The 18,897-nt window shown below is 34.3% G+C and overlaps 1 protein-coding gene across 1 annotated transcript; it reads left to right on the top strand.

The window, feature by feature from the left end:
- The first annotated feature begins 9,159 nt into the window (after positions 1 to 9,159).
- On the top strand, positions 9,160 to 10,982 carry LOC145802608 (protein FAR1-RELATED SEQUENCE 5-like). The gene is made up of 2 exons (XM_082895367.1): positions 9,160 to 10,792; positions 10,963 to 10,982. The coding sequence occupies exons 1-2, from the start codon at positions 9,160 to 9,162 to the stop codon at positions 10,980 to 10,982; spliced, it is 1,653 nt and encodes a 550-aa protein (XP_082751493.1).
- Positions 10,983 to 18,897: the final 7,915 nt, after the last annotated feature.

An 18,897-nucleotide genomic window follows, 5' to 3' on the forward strand; every position in this document is an offset into this window, starting at 1 on the left:
TGCAAAAACTTCTTTTAGTCCATGAAGAAATTTTTGGGATTCTATTTGCACTCAAATAATAATTCAGTACGTTTAATTAAAATTTAAAATCTCAATTTCTATTATATTTTAATTTAAATTTACCAATAAGGACAAAACAAATTAAATCTTAAAATAAAATTTTTTTTTTCTCACGGTAGACTCAAATCATTCATACCTTTTTTATTTTTTATTTTTTTATATTCAACTCTTTTTATCTTCTTTTAAGTTTTAATTATTTTCTCTTTATCTTCTTATTTCTTTTAAAATTCCAACTCACCCCACCAAAAATCTTTGAGGTCACAATATTCTTCGACCTATTTCTACTTTAACAAGAATACAAAACATTAAAAAATATATATATATCATATATTACTGTATTTTTAATGTTTATAGAAATTATATATAATCAATTGACGACCTAACAATTTTACTCAAATCCTTTACCAGAATATTGCTTGATTTTCCTAGATAACGGACCGTGATAAACACAAAATATACGTATATATATACATATATGTATATATATATATATATCAAATCCGTTATTCCCTTATTTACACTGTGTTTGGCTGGGGAAAGGGAAAAGGAAAAGTTAAGTGAAATATGAATAAAATATACTTACATTTTACCTAGTTTCACACACCTTTTCCCTTTCCCTTTCCCTTTCCAAATCTCTACCTAAATCCCTCAACCAAACACACCATTTATTCTCCCTCTCACACACACATGATTCTCTAGAGGAAATTTTGTTTATTGTTTTGCAAGTATCAAAAAACTTGGGGAGCTGTTAAGATGTGCACCTCAATAAGATGTGCACATCATATACACATTTATTTTAAGCCATTAGATTTTCACAAATAAATCTCAGCCAATGAAGAATTTGATTAGGAATATTGGCAACCCCTTCAACCGGTTACTTTTTTTTTCAAATTGTTTCAGTTTTTTCCCCAAACCCCTCTGTTTTGGAGACAGCACGCAGACCCTCCCTCTTCGCCCTCGAAGACCATCCCTCGAAGGCCATCCCTGCGAAGACGACCCACCATCGACTTCGCCTGAAGGTATGTCTCTCTCTCTCTCTCTCTCTGTAACTTTTTTCTCTCCCCCTTTCTCCATGTCCATTGTATGAAACCCTAGACCGCCGCAATCCCTTTCTTTGAAACTGTGAGTCCACGTTTGTGAACTCACTGGGTTTGTTTATAAAAATAGGAAAATATTAGGTGTAGGTTTTTTATGTTTGTTTGCTTTGATAGTTGTTTTGATTCCCTTCTTCGAAATCCCCTTTTGTTAACCCCCATTTCCTGTATCGATTCTTGCTGACACAACCTTATCAGTATTTTGGAGAGGTTAGCTAAAAGGTTAAATATATTGTTATTTGATTTTCTATAACTTTTTATTTATTTATTATGTATTATGAATCGTTTGTCATAATACATTATTTTTGAAAAATTTGATTTTATGTCAATCAGGCTTGAATTTGAACTTTGCATTTAGGGCCTAGGAGGTCTTTGTGCTTAAGTGTGCCTCACACTTTTACTAACATTGATTTGAACTCGTAGTAGATTCACTAGTAGCCTTGCTCCTCAAATTAATTATGTCTTGTTACTCATGCAACAAATCATAAAAAGTTGGTGAACTCTCTCAATTTCCCTTGCATCATTGTCTCCAATCAAAATAGAACTCCAATACACTAATTTTTTTACCTTGAATCAAGTACAACAACATTTCTTGTAATATCATGTATATTGCCCGATATTTTTTTGACCACCATTTTTCATGCCATTGATTTAACTGGCTCAATAGAACAAGAGAGCCATTGAGACAATTCCATCCTAATCTCATATATATTTGGAAAACAAACATTGGTTATGGGTTTTTTATGTTTGTTTGCTTTGATAGTTGTTTTGATTCCCTTCTTCGAAATCCTCTTTTGTTAACCCCCATTTCCTGTATCGATTCTTGCTTCCCATTCTTCAAAGTGCCCCTTTCACGCTTGTATATATAGTAGAAGGATTGCGAAGCTCATATCGTGAGAAGGATTAGCTATGGTTTTTGCTGCAAAGAGAGAACCTGAAGAACATAGACAACATGACCACAATATGAAGAGAGATTGAACACAAAATACTTAAAACCTTTGAGCCAAGAAAGGTGAAGTGTTGTAAGAGTTATCCAATTTTGGGTATTTATAAGATTTATGAGAATGTTGTATTGGTTCAAGGAATCTTCATAGTCAGATTACTTGGTATGACAACTATGAATGATTATGTGAAAATCATTTATGCACTTGGATTTACTTTTTGATATCCTTAAAAGCTAGGAATGTTCGTGGAAAAGTCTACTTTTAGAGAGATTTTGTATATTTCATGACAAGAATAACATGCGCGACAATGAATTTTTTGAAAATTTAAGCCTTAAATAGAAGCCCACAACACAAATTAGGCTAAGGACATAGTAGCAGTCCTTGAATTCAAAAAACTATGGATGTATTCAAAGTTGTTGTCTTCTCATTTATTTATTTATTTACTTTCCTTTTGTATGTAACTTAGCCTCTTTTTCTTTTTCTTTTTTAATTGTTTTCTAGTGGTAATCTGCTTTGCAAGTTGTCAAAAAGGTAGACCTACTTGGATTTTTCAGAGGAATGACACATTGACTTCTTGAGAATTTAGTTTAACCATAAAATGAACATACATGAACCTTTTATCTCAAGTTGGTGATAAGTATCTTATTCAAAAGTAGTACTATAACTGTTTCTAGAAACATAATTTAACACTTCAAATACTTTCTACCCATAATTGTGCCCTCCATTTACCATCGCATGTTTGTGTTTGCTTTTTGATTATTTGTATCGATTGTCAATGTAAAGAGTGTTTTTTTAGTTGTGTGCACATATTATATGCATAGTAGAGCCAAAGGCGACATTAATTTTCATGATGATGATCACATCATAATGAAAATTTTATGTTAGGTATGAAATTTGGATTTATCAAGGAAAGGGAAATATTGAAACAAATAAATATTTTTGACTTTATTTTCTTCTTTTCCTTTTCTTTTCCTTTGTTGGCCTCCACATATAATCAATGATCCGAACATAATCTTAAAGTTTTCGTATTTGTATTTGCATATCCTGCATTAAACTGTTTTAGGAAGTAAACTTGTTTTTGCCTGAGAAGATGGTTATACTTGTATATTTTTTTTACATCTTCTTGAATATACAAGTTATGAAATTCTTAAGTTCTATTTACAATAAAGTACCCAAAACAGTGTGTCAAATCTGTTACAGAAAAAAAAAACACCAGATTAAGAAGGGCCTGCCGTTATTTTATTTTATAGTAGGTAGAAGGGCCTACTGCTAATATACATATAATTTACAAATATGTGTTTTGTGTCTAGATGCATCACCATATTTCTTGCAAATTAGTTTTCTTTCTTCATGTGTTAGTTCAGCATTGGTTCACTGTTAAGTTATTAAGATTAGGACTCTAAACCAACCGAGTTGACCTAATAGTTGACTTGAGAACCTAACGAATTTTAAATTGTATTTAATTTAATAAGTTGGTCACAACCCATTGTGATATTCAGTTATAACCCAACGTGGTGTTCATCACGATTCATTATAGTGACTTTCTTTTTAATAAAAATGGTATTTGGAGGATTTTGACCATTGTGATATTTATTTTTTCATGCACATTCACAATTATTGACCAGTACCACATGTTGTTAATTCTTTGAAGGATCTCATCATGCTTCATCCTTAGACAACATAACTCCTCCTGCAAGAGTTTTGCTGAGGTTCTTGATTTGGCATTTGAAAAACAAGACAAAAGAGAATTAGGAGATGAAGAAAATAATAATGCTGCACTATGAGAAGGAAACTCATAAGTTTGCCATAATTCACAAGGAAATTCACTGTGCTCCCTTAAAATTTTAATTCATATAAAATTTTGTCTCATTTTTCATCTCTTTTACACTAAATATAAAATTTAGCATTGATAATCGATATGTCTATACAGTATCTATCAGCTCCGATTGCTTTAGCCTTAATAAAAAGGATGTCAAAATATGAATTGAATCGGTTTAGGTTTTTGATGTTTGTTTGCTTTGGTAGTTGTTTTGATTTCATATATATATACATATATACACTTCAAATTTGGCTTAAGTGTGTGAAATCTGATTTGTGGGTGATTGAATTTTGTACTCATGTAACTGATATGAGACTGTAATTTTTTATTTGTTTATTGAAATCTGTTATGTTTGTAACAATTACTCTTGTGCTGGCTTGTTTTTCCTATTAAAAAGAAAATTACAGTGGTTTGGGATGTATTACCTTTAGCAATTGTTTGGGAATTGTGGAAAGTGAGAAACGAATGGATTTTTTGATGTTACTGTGACTTAGTATCCATTTAGTTATTTTTGTTTTTTTTTTCGTCAAAAGCGTTAAAAAATTATCTGAAATTATTTCATTAAATCTCATGAAGGGAGAGTTATTTTTTTTAGCAAATTGAGAACCAATAAAGTAAATCAAAATTTCATGGGAAAAAAAAAAAGAAGAAGCATTGGAGATGGGTCTGATCAAATTTGATGAAAAGGGGAATTTTGGATAAGAGGAAGGTTTTTAAAAAGATTTTACTGAAAGGATTTGAGTAGTTCATATAAAATCAAGTTTTTTTTACTCAAATTTGAAATCAAATTAGTTGAAAGAATTGGTGAAAGGTTGGAGATGCTCTAAAATGGTTTATGAGTTACCTTGGAGGCGATGAAATGCCAAAATTTGATAGGACTAAGGCCTACATTAGAAAATCTACAAGGTATTAACAATATAATAAAAGTTATGAAATGATGAGATTTTTAACAGTGTATGAGGACACCAATGTCTTACAACTATTTTTGGGATTCTATGTTTGAGGAGCAAATTATTTGTGCAAAGTTCATAGAAATTTAATTTAGCTACCAAGTTGTTATGATTTGAACTTGTAATTGACCGTGCAAAAGTAAAAATAGGGATATCTATAACTAGTGGTGTGATTTGTAGAACGTGTGTATCTTAATGTGTTGAAATAAACTAGCAAGACGGATAGTTAAAAAGTAAGTTTGTGATGATCGGTATAGGTTGCTTGCATTAGGCTAGGTAGACAAGCATGCATTGTAGGCATAAGATCAGTCTAAGTGTGATGCTTGTCTTTTATACGAGCCTTTGTTTTTTTAAGCTGCAAGGTTTTCTTGTAAGCTACATTCCTTGATCTTCGAAGTGAGTCTTAATCCATAAGCCTCAACAGCCTTTTAAATTGATTGTGACATTGTTTGAAAATACAAAAATATGTATTAACAGTGAACATGGAGGTAATGCATCTTTTGCTGATATGGCTAGCAAGGTAGGCAATAGAAAGCGCGCTTGCCTAGTAACATCATAATCATATGAGCATTTTTTTTATGGGATCATCCACTTCTTTGTTCCACCATTTAGTGTTGTAAAAAAATGGCATGAATTAAAAATTGTCTAATTTCGTCTATTTTCGTTTCTATTCACAATTCCTATTCAAATTCAATATTCAAGCATAACCTATCAGTACTTATTGTTTAATTGACTCGCATTACATGGTGTACTAAACTATTAAATTTTGTCATTTTTCCCTTGTTTTTCCTTTTTGCCCATAAATGCAAGATTCAAATACAATCTAAAGGTATTTTTGTTTAATTGACTCACATGGCATGGGGTACTAAAATCTGTTAAATATTTTTCGTATATAGATTCTTTCTTTTCTCGCCATAATCATTACTTTCCTTAACTATTGTCTTCTTTACTAACTCAATTTCGATGTTTTGTTTTTGTTTGTCATAGGTCCTCAATTACTCCATCTTAACGTCAAAATAAACCTATACCTCCGACATCCCTTCCTTCGTAGCGGTTGCATTAGCAGGTATGCTTTTTAATTTATTTGCTGTTAATTAATAGGCAGGGCACTGGCGGGTGTGCTATTTTATTTATTTGCTTTTAATGAATAGCAGGGCACTGGCGGGTGTGCTATTGTATTTATTTGTTTCATTTTAATTGATATTAGGGTACTTGCTTCTGTGTTTTTGAATTTTTTTTTCTTTGAATTGGTAGCAGGGCACTGGCTGGTGTGCTTATTTATTTGTTTTTTTAAATGAATAGCAGGGCACTGCCAAGTGTGCTATTTTATTTATTTGTTTCATTTTAATTGATAGTAGGGTACTTGCTTCTGTGTTTTTGAATTTATAGCATGGCACTAGCTAGTGTGCTTATTTACTTGTTTGTTTTTAATGAATAGCAGGGCACTGGCGGGTGTGCTATTTTATTTATTTGTTTCATTGTAATTAATAGTAGGGTAATTGCTTTTGTGTTTTTAAATTTATTTGTTTTGAATTAACAAACAACACAATTGACCCCTAGCGACAAATAGCATGAAACTTGTAGAACATAATGGCCTCGTTTGGAAAGTGGCTATTTTAGTAGGCCATTTGCCTTTTTGGCTATTTTAGTAGGTTATTTCAGTTTTGGTGTTTGGGAAGATGAGATGAATTTTTAGTTGGGTTCTTGTATTGGAACGTGTGTTGAAATGATGTTTAAATTTAAAATGACAAATTTGTCCCTAACTTTTTATTTTTTAAATTGATATAGAGGGGCAAAATGGTAATTTTCCCATTGATGTATCAATTCTGGCTGTGAGCCTACACTGTCCAGCGCAGTGCCTTTTTTTTTTTTTTTTTTTTTTCTCCAAAAAAACTGTGAACAGTGCCACTTTTTGGCTTATTTATCAAATGAGGCTATAATAGCCTCGTTGGCAGCTTCCCAAACAGCGCCAACGTTCTGTTTTGAGGAGAAAGGATAAGAGGATTTGTACATACACCAGAAAAGTCAGGAGTGACATGGTTCAGGATGTCCTCAATGACTTGGAGAATGGGCTTGGCATAGACATCACGCCCATCAGGCGAATGGGTTCCCTGAATTTGCTTCATCATGGCACTGTCATCGGATAATGACATCCGACGGACATTCTTGGCCAGTTGCTGCATTATGGGCTTCTTTTCCATTTTTTTGGGAATTAAGAAGGCAGGATGGGGATAAAATGGGTTTTTGTGTGGTTTTGCAGTGGCTCAGGGTAAGCTATACATAAGGACGAAAAGTTGGAATAAATTCTATAATTGAATCATGTTATACCTTGCTTGCCATAGGGTTTAAATTTTGTTAAATCCATGCTTGTCAGGTGGATAGAGATGTAAGAAAAAGGTAGGCCCATGATAACATTGTCTTTACAGAATTTAAGAAGAGGTTTCCCAAAAGATTAATATTTAATGTTCCCTTAAGCCCTTTTTGAGGTAATTTGATTAACATTAACATGTTAGTTGATAAAGCTACCAGAAGGGTAGGTTTGTGCTTTTTGTTGTGACAACAATACCATGCTCAGTCACTGCTCATGGATATGTTTGGTTTGTTTTCAAATTTTTTGGGGAAAGAAAAAGTAGAAAACTAGTTTGGCAAACTTTTTCTGAAAACAAAATGTTTAGAAATATCATATATTCATTTTTGAAAACCGCTATCACAAGTTTTTGAACTTTGTCATGACGGAACAAACGAAAACAAAGTAACACAGCGGAATCACACAAGAATACAAACATACGAGTGGTTTGTCTAAAAGCCTCATCCACGAGCAAAAAACGACAAAGGGTTTAACTATCAAAAGAAGAGAAATTATAATGACCGACTGTTTCTATCAAAAGTCATTTTTGTAGCAAAACTTCTGTTTAATCTCATAACCCTAATCCTCAAAATAACTCATAATATATATTATGATTGAATGAAACAAGAATCAGGTCAGAACTAGTAAGCCCATTAATTGAGTCGTAAGCATCGCCAATAGGTCATAAGCACAAATTGGATAAAATAACCTACAATTAGACTTTTAATTGAGTCGTAGACTTTTATCTCTGTTATTGCTTATGCAGTTTGTTAAGGTGAAAAGATGTGCAAAATAATATTTTTCGTAGATAGATTCTTTCTTTTCTCGCCATAATCATTACTTTCCTTAAGTATTGTCTTCTTTACTAACTCTATTTCGATGTTCTGTTTTTGTTTGTCATAGGTCCTCAATTTCTCCATCTTAACATACAAGTAAACTTATACCTCCTCCATCCCTTCCTCCGTAGCGGTTGCATTAGCAGGTCTGCTTTTTAATTTATTTGCTTTTAATTAATAGCAGGGCACTGGCGGGTGTGCTATTTTATTTATTTGCTTTTAATGAATAGCAGGGCACTGGCGGGTGTGCTATTTTATTTATTTGTTTCATTTTAATTGATATTAGGGTACTTGATTCTGTGTTTTTGAAATTTTTTGCTTTGAATTGGTAGCAGGGCACTGGCTGGTGTGCTTATTTATTTGTTTGTTTTAATGAATAGCAGGGCACTGGCAGGTGTGCTATTATATTTATTTGTTTCATTCTAATTGATTGTAGGGTACTTGATTCTGTGTTTTTGAATTTATAGCAGGGCACTGGCTGGTGTGCTTATTTACTTCTTTGATTTTAATGAATAGCAGGGCACTGGCGGGTGTGCTACTTTAGTTATTTGTTTCATTTTAATTAATAGTAGGGTAATTGCTTTTGTGTTTTTTAATTTATTTGTTTTGAATTGATAGCAGTGCACTGGCTGGTGTGCTTATTTATTTATTTGATTTTAACGAATAGCAGGGCACTGGCGGGTGTGCTATTTTATTTATTTGTTTGATTTTAATTTATAACAGAACACTGGCAGGTGTGTTTGTAATTAATTAATTTTATTTTAATTTATAGTAGGGTACTTACAGGTGCTTGTTTATTATTGGCATATAATTGATAGCATAGCACGGACTGGTGTGCTTATTTGTTCATTTTCTATAAAGAAGTAATAATTGGTAGCACAATATTGGCGGGTGTGGTTTTTTTGGTTTTTTGTTTGGTTTTAGTTGATAGTAGGGTGCTTGCAGACATGTTTGAATTTTTTTTTAAATTGATTGCAAGGCACTGGCAGGTGTGCTATTATATTTATTTGTTCTGGAGATGTAAATTACAGCAGCGCAATGGCATGTGTGTTTTTTAGTTGATTTGTTTCGTTTTAATTGCTAATAGGGTACTTACAAGTGTATATACAATGGATGAACCTGAAAGTAGTAGGCCTGAAGAGGTCAATACTGAAATTGATGATCAATTTGCTCTAGATGGCAAGGATGATGTTGTTGATGTGAAAGAAGGGTTAGCTTCCCAAACCTATGATAGTTTACGAATGCTTACTAAGGAAGATGTGTTGCAAATGAAATTCAATTCAGAGGATGATGCTTATACTTTCTACAATGCATACGCTAAGGTCATCGGTTTTAGCGTACGAAGAAGTAGAAAAAGAATTACTGGAGACAACAAATTTGTAGAGAGTAGGAAATGGGTTTGTTCAAGGGAAGGTGTAAGAGAAAAGAAATACTTGCAACGTGTGGAACGGGTAAGAACTCCTAGGGCAGAAACTAGACTTTTTTGTAATGCCACATTTCGTGTGCGTTATGACAAGACAGCTAGGAAATATGTTGTGACCCACTTTGTAGGGGAACACAACCATCCGTTGGCAACACCACACTGCGTCCCTTTTCTTTGGTCGCATAGGTTTGTAACAAGTGCAGACCAAGCTCAAGCAAAGGCCATGCGCAATGTGGGTATGAAAACGAGTCAGATCATGGATTTTATGGTCCATCAGTCAGGGGGTTATGAGAAGGTGGGCTTCATTCATAGAGATTTGCACAATCAATTCCAAGCTGAGCGCAAAGTACAACTCGCAGAAGGGGATGCAGAGGGTGCGTTAGGATACTTGTCAGCTAAATTAGATGCAGATCCATTATTTTTTTTCAAATACAACGTCGATAAGGACAACCGGTTGGACAAGATTTTCTGGGCAGATTGTAGGTCTCGAATGGATTATGCTGCATTTGGTGATGTATTGGTATTTGATACAACTTATCGTACAAATGCATATAAGAAGCCATTTGTAATTCTAGCTGGCGTGAGTAACCATTTCATGACAACTATATTCGGATGTGCTTTGTTGCCTGATGAGACAATGGAGACATACACGTGGGTGCTGGAAATGTTAATGGAGGCCATGGATGGTAAAAGACCCATCTCCGTTGTAACAGATGGTGATAGGGCAATGCGTCAGGCAATCAAAAGAGTTATTCCAAACTGCAGACATCGTTTATGTTCTTGGCATCTGGAGAAAAATGCCTCAACAAATGTCCACATACCAGAATTTACAACTGATTTTGCACAGTTGATGTTGAAGAAATGTAAAATTGATGAGTTTGACAATGCCTGGGCTGCTATGGTGAAACAGTACAAGTTGGAGAACAATAACTGGGTGTCGGATATTCATCTGAAGCGTGATAATTGGGCTGAGGCATATCTCCGTGGTCACATGTTTGCTGGAATGAGGAGCACTCAACGTGTCGAGGGTATAAATGCATATTTCAATATATTCCTAAACCAAAAGGTTAGGCTGTATGAATTTGTAGCGCAGTATGATAGGGCTCTTGCTAGAATGCGTGTTAATGAGGCAGAAACAGAATCTAAAACAGAGAATAGTTTCCCGGTTTTGACTACGCCATTGAGGAGTTTGGAGAAACATGCAGCTGAACTCTTTACTCGGAAGATTTTCTCATTGTTTCAACATGAAATCAGGAAAGAGGGTAAATTGTATGTGATGGAAAGAGTTCAGCTTGACGATCATCGCACCTACCGTTTTGGTGAGTACAAGGCACCAACATGCACGTGGACGGTTGAGTATTTTCCAGCTAATATCACAATGAAATGTTGTTGCTTGAAGTTTGAGTCGTTTGGCATCCCTTGCTGCCACATGATTGCTGTTATGAAATCTGAACAATTAATGTGTATTCCACCGAGTTGTGTCTTGCAGAGATGGACAAGACGTGGTAGGTCAAAGTGTCAACAACCAAGTCTTACCCAAATTTGTAGCACCCTAACACAGACAGCTCGATTTGGTATACTCAACTCCTGTTTTAGTGAAATGTCATATTATGCCTCACACGCGGACAAAGATTTTGAAGAGGCAAGGGAAATAGCTTTCCAGCTGACATCGCAGATGAAAAAACGTTGGGCAATGAGAAAAGAAGGTAACGCCGAGGCTGGGGACAAAAATATTGCACCCAAACTATATGGCGTTGGTGATCCGAATGTAGTGAAGACCAAAGGGAACCCCGGAGGGACATCTTCTATGGGTAAACCTCCAAAACCAAGGCGGTGTGGGTATTGTAGGTATGGTACTTTCATTGTATGACCTTTTAATATCCTGTTACATTCATATGATTATTAAAATCGTTTATGCATTATTTGCTACTGTAGGAGCATCGGACACACGAAGCGGACGTGTAAAAAATTGGCTTCAAGTAGCCACAGAGAGGGTAGCAACTCAGACAGTGAACCATTCATGAACACAGAGTTGGATCCCCACACGGATGATATCGATGAATTGCCAATTTATCCAAATGATCCAGTGTAGTTGACTTTCATGATGAGGCTTACAGTGATCGAAACATTGTTTTTACAAGGAGACATTTGTGGCTAGTAGTTATGTTTTGTTAATGTCTTAGTTGTTTTAATCTTAGGCATTCTTAATAAATTTCGTAGTTTGGAGAATAATTTTGAAAATAAAGGTGAAAACATTCAAAATTTGTTTGATTGCTGATAAAATAGGGAGTTGCTCATGCCATTACTTTACAAACAATCACTGTTAATAATACCGAACTGTCTCTATTTCTCTTTTGTAGATTTTTTTAATTGTCTGTTTGCTTGGTAAGAAATGGTGGACATTGCTGTTAGGTGACACATAACTATGCTTATAGTGGAATGGTATGGTATCGATGTATAGGTATAATAAGAGATGATGGAGATGTGCATTGTCAAAATATAAACAACTTCATCACCCAACAAAAAATTTAGTAACATGAACCCAAGTTGTCATTCAAACAATAGCGTACCATTAAACCAACTTTGCAAATGTACTTCCTTAAAACTAAAAGCATCTAAGAAAATTTTGGACTTGAGGCTGTTGATGCAGTCAAATTAGGACTTGAGCTTATTTGGCTATTTGCTCACACAAGAGATCCGAATCATGGAATAATCTTCATTTTAAAATTTTATTTATATTTTATTTAATTTCATTATTTAAATTTAATATATATTATTTAATTTCATTGTTTGATTATTATTATTTTTAAAAACAAATTTATTTAAAATTTTAATTAAAAAAATAATGTATATTTGTATTGATATTTTATTTATTTAATTTCTTAAAAATAAATTTATTTAATTGTGTAAAAAATAAAATAAAATAAATTTTTATTTAATCTAATTAAAAATAATTAAAATATTAAAGATATATTTAATATTGCTATTACTTAGTAAATAATTAAAAAAAAATAAAATAGTCTTTTATTTATTTATTCTATCCATTCCATCTAACCAAACGTTAAATTTACTAAAAATAATTATTTTCAAATATGTAATCTCATAAAAAAATAAATGCAAGATATATATTCAACGCAACCAAATAATCTGGAGATTCACTCAAGTCCTATGATTCTAATACCTGTATCTCTTGCTGCCATTGGTGGCACTACCTCACTCTGCCATCCTCCCACCGGTGTCGCCCTACTCCGACGCCGTCATCGTCCCACTGACGATCATTCGAGTAGAAGGTGCAGCAAATCCCGATCAGAGCTATATGAGGGTCTCTCTCTCTCTCTCTCTCTCCCCCCCCCCTCTCTATTTATGAAAAGCTCATACTTTCTACTTGTCTTGGCAATGCCAAGAGATGATGAGAGACTTCCTAGTTTATGCTTGAAAATGTCAACTTTTCTAGAATAGACTTGATCAATCTGTCTATATCTCAAATGTAAACTGAGAATATATTATATTTAAACTTTCTGAGAAAATACCTCTTGCCTATTCACTTTCTGAGAAAATATCTCTTGCCTATTCCATAAGTCTGATATAGACCTATAAAATGGTTACCCACATCAACCAATTGTACGCAACACATGGCGTGAGACTTGTCTGGTTACCAGTACTTCTAGTGCTCATTCTATGTGCAGCTACTTATGTGGCACTTCTAAATTTCTCTGTGACATTATATCACAAAATTCTCGGATTTTCATGTAGTCGTCTTTTCATGTTTTTGGTGTTTCATGCTATATGCGTCGTTATTGTCAAAAGTTACAGCCCATCATCTACTGATGTACTTGATCCATTCTTGCCTGTCCTCCACTTTCGTTATGGAGTAGAGGAAGAGCACACCGAATACACAGACAGTACCTATGAGGAGCAGAGCAGCCAACACGGCAGCAAGTACAACGACAATTACAATGATGACGATGACAAAAATGATGATGTCTATTATCATGGTTCGGATGGTTACGATGAAGAAAATGATGACAATGGTAGCGATGGTGTTGTTGGTTAGGATGATGATGAAGACGAATTTAACAATGATTTGGAGAGCAGAATTGAGGGATTCATCGACAAGGTCATAAAAGGATGGAAGGAAGAATTGTTAAGAGAGAATCTTCACAACGGTTATGGGATTAACAGATTTGGAATGAAATACTGTACATTAATGTTCTATAGTATAGCAAGTTTCACTTTTGTGTTTTGTAACTGGTTTTCTATACCTATTTCATTTCTTCTTTTCAAATCTAAACTTCACCTTTTTTGGTTGGGAATTTAGGGTCTACAATTGTTATCTTTTTCATTTTCCTAGATGTGTTCACTTTTAGGGACGATTAAACGTGCACCATTGCTTTGCACCACACAAAAGAACTGTTGTAATTTTTTGTTTTCTAATAAATATATAATAGTTTCTTGTGTTACTTGACCCATCTTAAAGAGTAAATTTTCTGTAAATAAAACGCTCGCCAAACCAGAAACAATCTTTTCAGTTGTTGATAATGTTCCAGCTAAAGTTTCTATTTTTCCCCAAATATGGACGAAAAATGTCCTAACAGTACAGTTAAAGTGACTATATAAGGCATGTGAACACTCCTAAAGTGACTCAGTTCCTTCTGCTGCTTCTGAGGTATGTGAACACAAAATGGCATTATATTTGTTTTTTATATAGGTGTCTTCTTAGAAGTCTCTATATAAGGGTGCAATTGAGGTTAGTAGTTGAACACACAAACTTAGAAGCTCTTAATTGTATTGGAACACTATTGGATTAAATTTAAATTTGATTGTACTATTGTATGGTATCAATCCACTCCTAGCCGTTAGTGCAATTTGAATGAGATGAACTCTCTTTCAATTTCTGACTGTGCTTTTATTACGCATTAATAAAAAGAACTTAATTTCAGAAATAGGAGCCAGCTGGTATTGTTGTTCTGCCAATTTTTTTTTCCTCTGAAGCATGTACTCTTTCTTGTTAGTTCTTATAGCAAGTGCCCATGTTAGATTTTTTGTTTTACTTTCTTATATCTTGTAGTTAGTTTTTGCACAATAACTATTGCTTATCTACTATTTTTTGTGTTAGGCTTCTACTCGGGAATCTGTGGAAGTTGTCCGTGATTATTGGGTAATATTCCTTGATTCAGAGCAGCAACTAATCAAACTTGAAGATGCCACGGAAAAAGACAACAAAAAAACCGAGTAAAGGAAAAGCGGAAGCTCCTCACGTTGACCTTGGTATTTTTGCTAAACGGGCTATTACGGTAGAGCGGGCTGTCAAGTTGAAGGAGTTAACTCATACTGATATTCCAGCAATTGTGGGCCACCTGCATATCCAAAACCTAATCGAACGGGAAGGGAAGGCTAATGTCAACCTGGTACGGGAATTCTTTGGTAGCATACAAAAAGCCAACTGATACAGAGAACTTGATTCTGAAAACAAAACTGAGGGGGAAAGATGTGGTGTTTTCTGCGGATTGCATATCAAAATTCTTAGACATTCAGCGACCAACACATGATGACAAAACACAATATCCATACCTTCCTGGTGTTGACCTTCCTAACGAAGCCCAAATTGTTGATGATTTGTACATTGAAGGAGTCATACCACAAGACAAGTATCATGTAAAGTTCCTGAAGCCTGACGTTGCCGTTCTTCATCTTATCTTGTGGTACAATCTTGACCCAAGGGGGGTGAAATCCACTTTTGACCATGAACGAGCACTCATGTTGTATGCTGTCCATAATTTCAGCCCTCTAGATGTTCCGAAGATAATTTGGCAAGTTGTGGATTCTGTCGCAAAAGCTAACAATCCACATGCAGCATTACCATTCGGCCTCCTCGTGACTGATATGCTACTTGAGCTTTGTGTACCGACTCGACCAGATGATGAATGGAAGGGGCAGATGAGCCACATAGGTCGTGGAACGTATGGGAAAACACAAGGGCAAAGTCGAAAGCACCGTGAAAGACAAGATCCTACTTCATTGGAGAGCATATCAACTCGTTTGTACGAGGCTGTGTCCATATTGAACCGGATGGAGTTGCAGCACAAGAAAGACATGAGGAAGGTCAAGTTAGAGCTAAAAAAAATGCGGAAAGCCTTTTGTGGTGAAGATTTTGAGAATTCAACTAGTTCTAATGATAGTGAGCAGGAATCTAATGGGTCCAACCATGATGACAGCCAACAAATGGACACAGACAATGATGGTTGAACAAAGTTTGCAAGGCCAATGATTTAGCTGACACTGTTACTTTTTTTTGCATACAGTGTTACTTTTTTGTGCAGAAAGTGTCAACTTTTTTTTACAAACAATGTTACTTTTTGTGCAACCAGTGGTGGTACTTTGATCATCCCATACTTTTGCGAACAGTGTTACTTTTTGTCCCATGTATTATGAAAAAAAAATTGAAACAATGTTAGGATTCATGGATGGCTTATGTGATGGACAACATTTGGATGGTTTATGTCAACAATATTATTTAGTATGATGCTTCGACATTTTTGATAGACATGTCCAATTATATATATTTTTTTTTGTTCAAATCCAACGATGTATGTATAGCTTGCTGAAATTTATGGATACCAATTGACTACACAGTTGATACATCGATTCCAAAACTTAGTATGATATTTATGCACGGAATGTGATTAACAACTATAATTCCTTAGATTTCTTAGACGTTCTTTCTTTCTAAGTCGTTGAAGGGTACATTAGGTGTTGCTTACTAGCAAGGAAATGCAGGTCCTCTGTTGCTTTTTTGTAGCAAATACTGTCATTGTTCTTGGTATTTTTAAAATTTGCAAAGAACTACCTTTGCGCGCCTTCTAAGTGGGGAGATGAAATGAATTATCACTTTCTCTGTATTAACAATATATTTTTTATTTAATTTTTTTTTGTATTGTTCATTTTATGTGTTTTCTTAGACGTAAAATTTAGAAAATTTATTAGTTATTTTGTTACTCTGCCAAGGACTAGTCCTATTACACTCTTGTCATTTGAAATGTGTACATGATAGTATACACTAATGGCACAATTTTAGTTGGACATGAACTGATTAAGCAACAAAAATTATTTTGTACTATATATGTAGCAATGCATGGACTCGTACTCCAGTTTTTAAAACAGTTTCCCCACTAACATTTGGTACATGTGTGTAATTTTTGATGGATTGTAAATGTAACAACCAAGATTAATGTGGTACAGTTAAATATCATAAATAGTTTCATCACCCCAATCTTGAGCAACAATATAAATTCCATACAAATTGAAACCCAAAAAATAATATGTTTTTTCAATCGTCCACAAAATACTACCAAACTGGGTTACTTTAGTCATCCATGTTTCTTCAACCATCTAATATGTTCATAATTGTGAATAAGCATAGTGGCAAAAGTACGGTAAGGCGAATCAATCTTTTTCAAACAGCCATGTTTACAATCAAACTTTTTTTTTCCTTGTAGCCTTCCGGAGCCTAGAGTACCTGTTACAAAAGAAATTGCATTCAGTAAGTAATCAGCTGAGTTTATGAAGGGCATAAGTTGTTTATGGTTTGGGGACGCACCTCTCTTTGTATTGTTCAAGCCTATTCATAACCTCAATGTAAATACGGTTGGACGAATCGTTCACTAGGTCAACTAGTAGCCTAAACCTTTCCAGTTTATCAAACTAAGGAAACAAAACAAAAAATTTTCCATCAACAATACCATCATATGACATTGTAATTGCAATAGTGTAATTATGTGGTTAACATTGAACAGTCACCTTGTGTACGCCGGTCGGCATAACAACACCTTGCATGTACTTCATGACAAACATACCACAGTCGTAGCTTCATGACAACATACATATGAATGTCAAACTTGTGTGTAATGTTAATAAGAAAGCCAAAAATGAATAGCGAATGAAAAAATTTTAGAATACCTATCGGTTTTATGTTGGAGACAAGCGTCTTTCAACCTCTCTAATTCGAACTCCTTCACATTTGCAACATAAAGGTCTCCAAAATATTGTTGCAATAACAAATGCATTGTTTGAACCTATGCATGAATGTTGTAAGATAGATGCAGCTGATTGTTTTTTTTCTTTAAAAAAATAAAATAAAATAAACGACTTACCAATTTCCTTGCCATTAATTCACGACGTTTGTCATTTGTGAGGCTGGGACTCGAGTCAAATATATAAGCCATGCGATGTGCCATATCTATGTTGACACAAAACCAATGTTCTTCATGGTCGTTCACCGGAATATATATCTGAGTGACAATAATAAAAAAAGGGTCATGCAACGTTGCCCAACCAGTTTAGAAAATTTATAAAAAAAAAATAGTGACGACGTTGATACCCTAAAAAACTTAATAAATAATAAAAATATTAGTAAAATGGAGGGGATATTTAAAATAATCCTGTAAAATGGAAGAATGCTTGACACATTACTTCTTGACAGGCATGAAGCTTCCCAGTGTATCGAGACTCCCCAAAATATTCGTCACATAGCTTTGCATGGTCCGCCCCATTGATAATATGTTGCTACAATTGATAATGCACAAGTATACATCAATAAGTATACATGAATAACCAAACATAAACATGACACACTAGACTACTCACCGATACATATGTGGGAAAGTACCACGTCCTATGACACTTATCGGGGAAGAGCCTCCTTTGTGCGTTTGTCAATTGTGCTACAACTAAATTAATAATCTGAAATACATGCATCAAATAATAATTTGAAACCTATATCCTTAAAAATGACTTCACATAGCAATATTGATGCATGAAATGAACACTTACGGAACCACAAATCCATGTTTTTGGTTGTAATGAGCACAAATCGAATCGGGTGGCAAATTCAACCGGCGTGTAAAACAACTCCATGACCACAATATCCTCACTGCATCATGTACAAATTGAAGAGTTTCACTTATTGGTGATAGAGAGGAACATACAAACGCAATAAAATTACCTGCTTTCCAAATCCTTATCGAAACAATAAGCCTTAACAATTTGCTCCTCAGCAGATAAAGGACATGGCCTCACAATTTGTGTAGTCGATGACTTGTGAATTTAACCGAACACATAAACAATAAATTGTCATACTTCTTGCAGTGCATTAAAATAAGGGGATTGGAGATCAAGAACAATAATGAAATTAGTAATAACCTCAATGGCAGTAGCAGATGCTTCAAAATTGAGGCCAAGTAGTTTTCCAAGTAAGTTCAAACTCTAAAACAAATTACAACGAACAATAAATAATGAAAAATCCTAAAATATATTTATAGGAATAGCAACATTGTATAACACATATATTATGTACATGACTTACTTGATCAAACTTATCCTCCTTTGTATCGAGAGATGAATCTGATTCATCTAAATGAAGCTTTGT

The sequence above is a fragment of the Camellia sinensis genome, chromosome 11 (genome assembly GCF_055761805.1).
Source record: "Camellia sinensis isolate YWXY chromosome 11, ASM5576180v1, whole genome shotgun sequence".
NCBI classification, from domain to species: domain Eukaryota; kingdom Viridiplantae; phylum Streptophyta; class Magnoliopsida; order Ericales; family Theaceae; genus Camellia; species Camellia sinensis.

Coding starts and splice junctions, on each gene's coding strand:
- LOC145802608 (XM_082895367.1), top strand. CDS start 9,160: ATGGATGAACCTGAAAGTAGTAGGCCTGAAGAGGTCAATACTGAAATT. Junction 10,793..10,962: donor TCATCGCACCTACCGTTTTG/GTGAGTACAAGG, acceptor TGTGTCTTGCAG/AGATGGACAAGACGTGGTAG.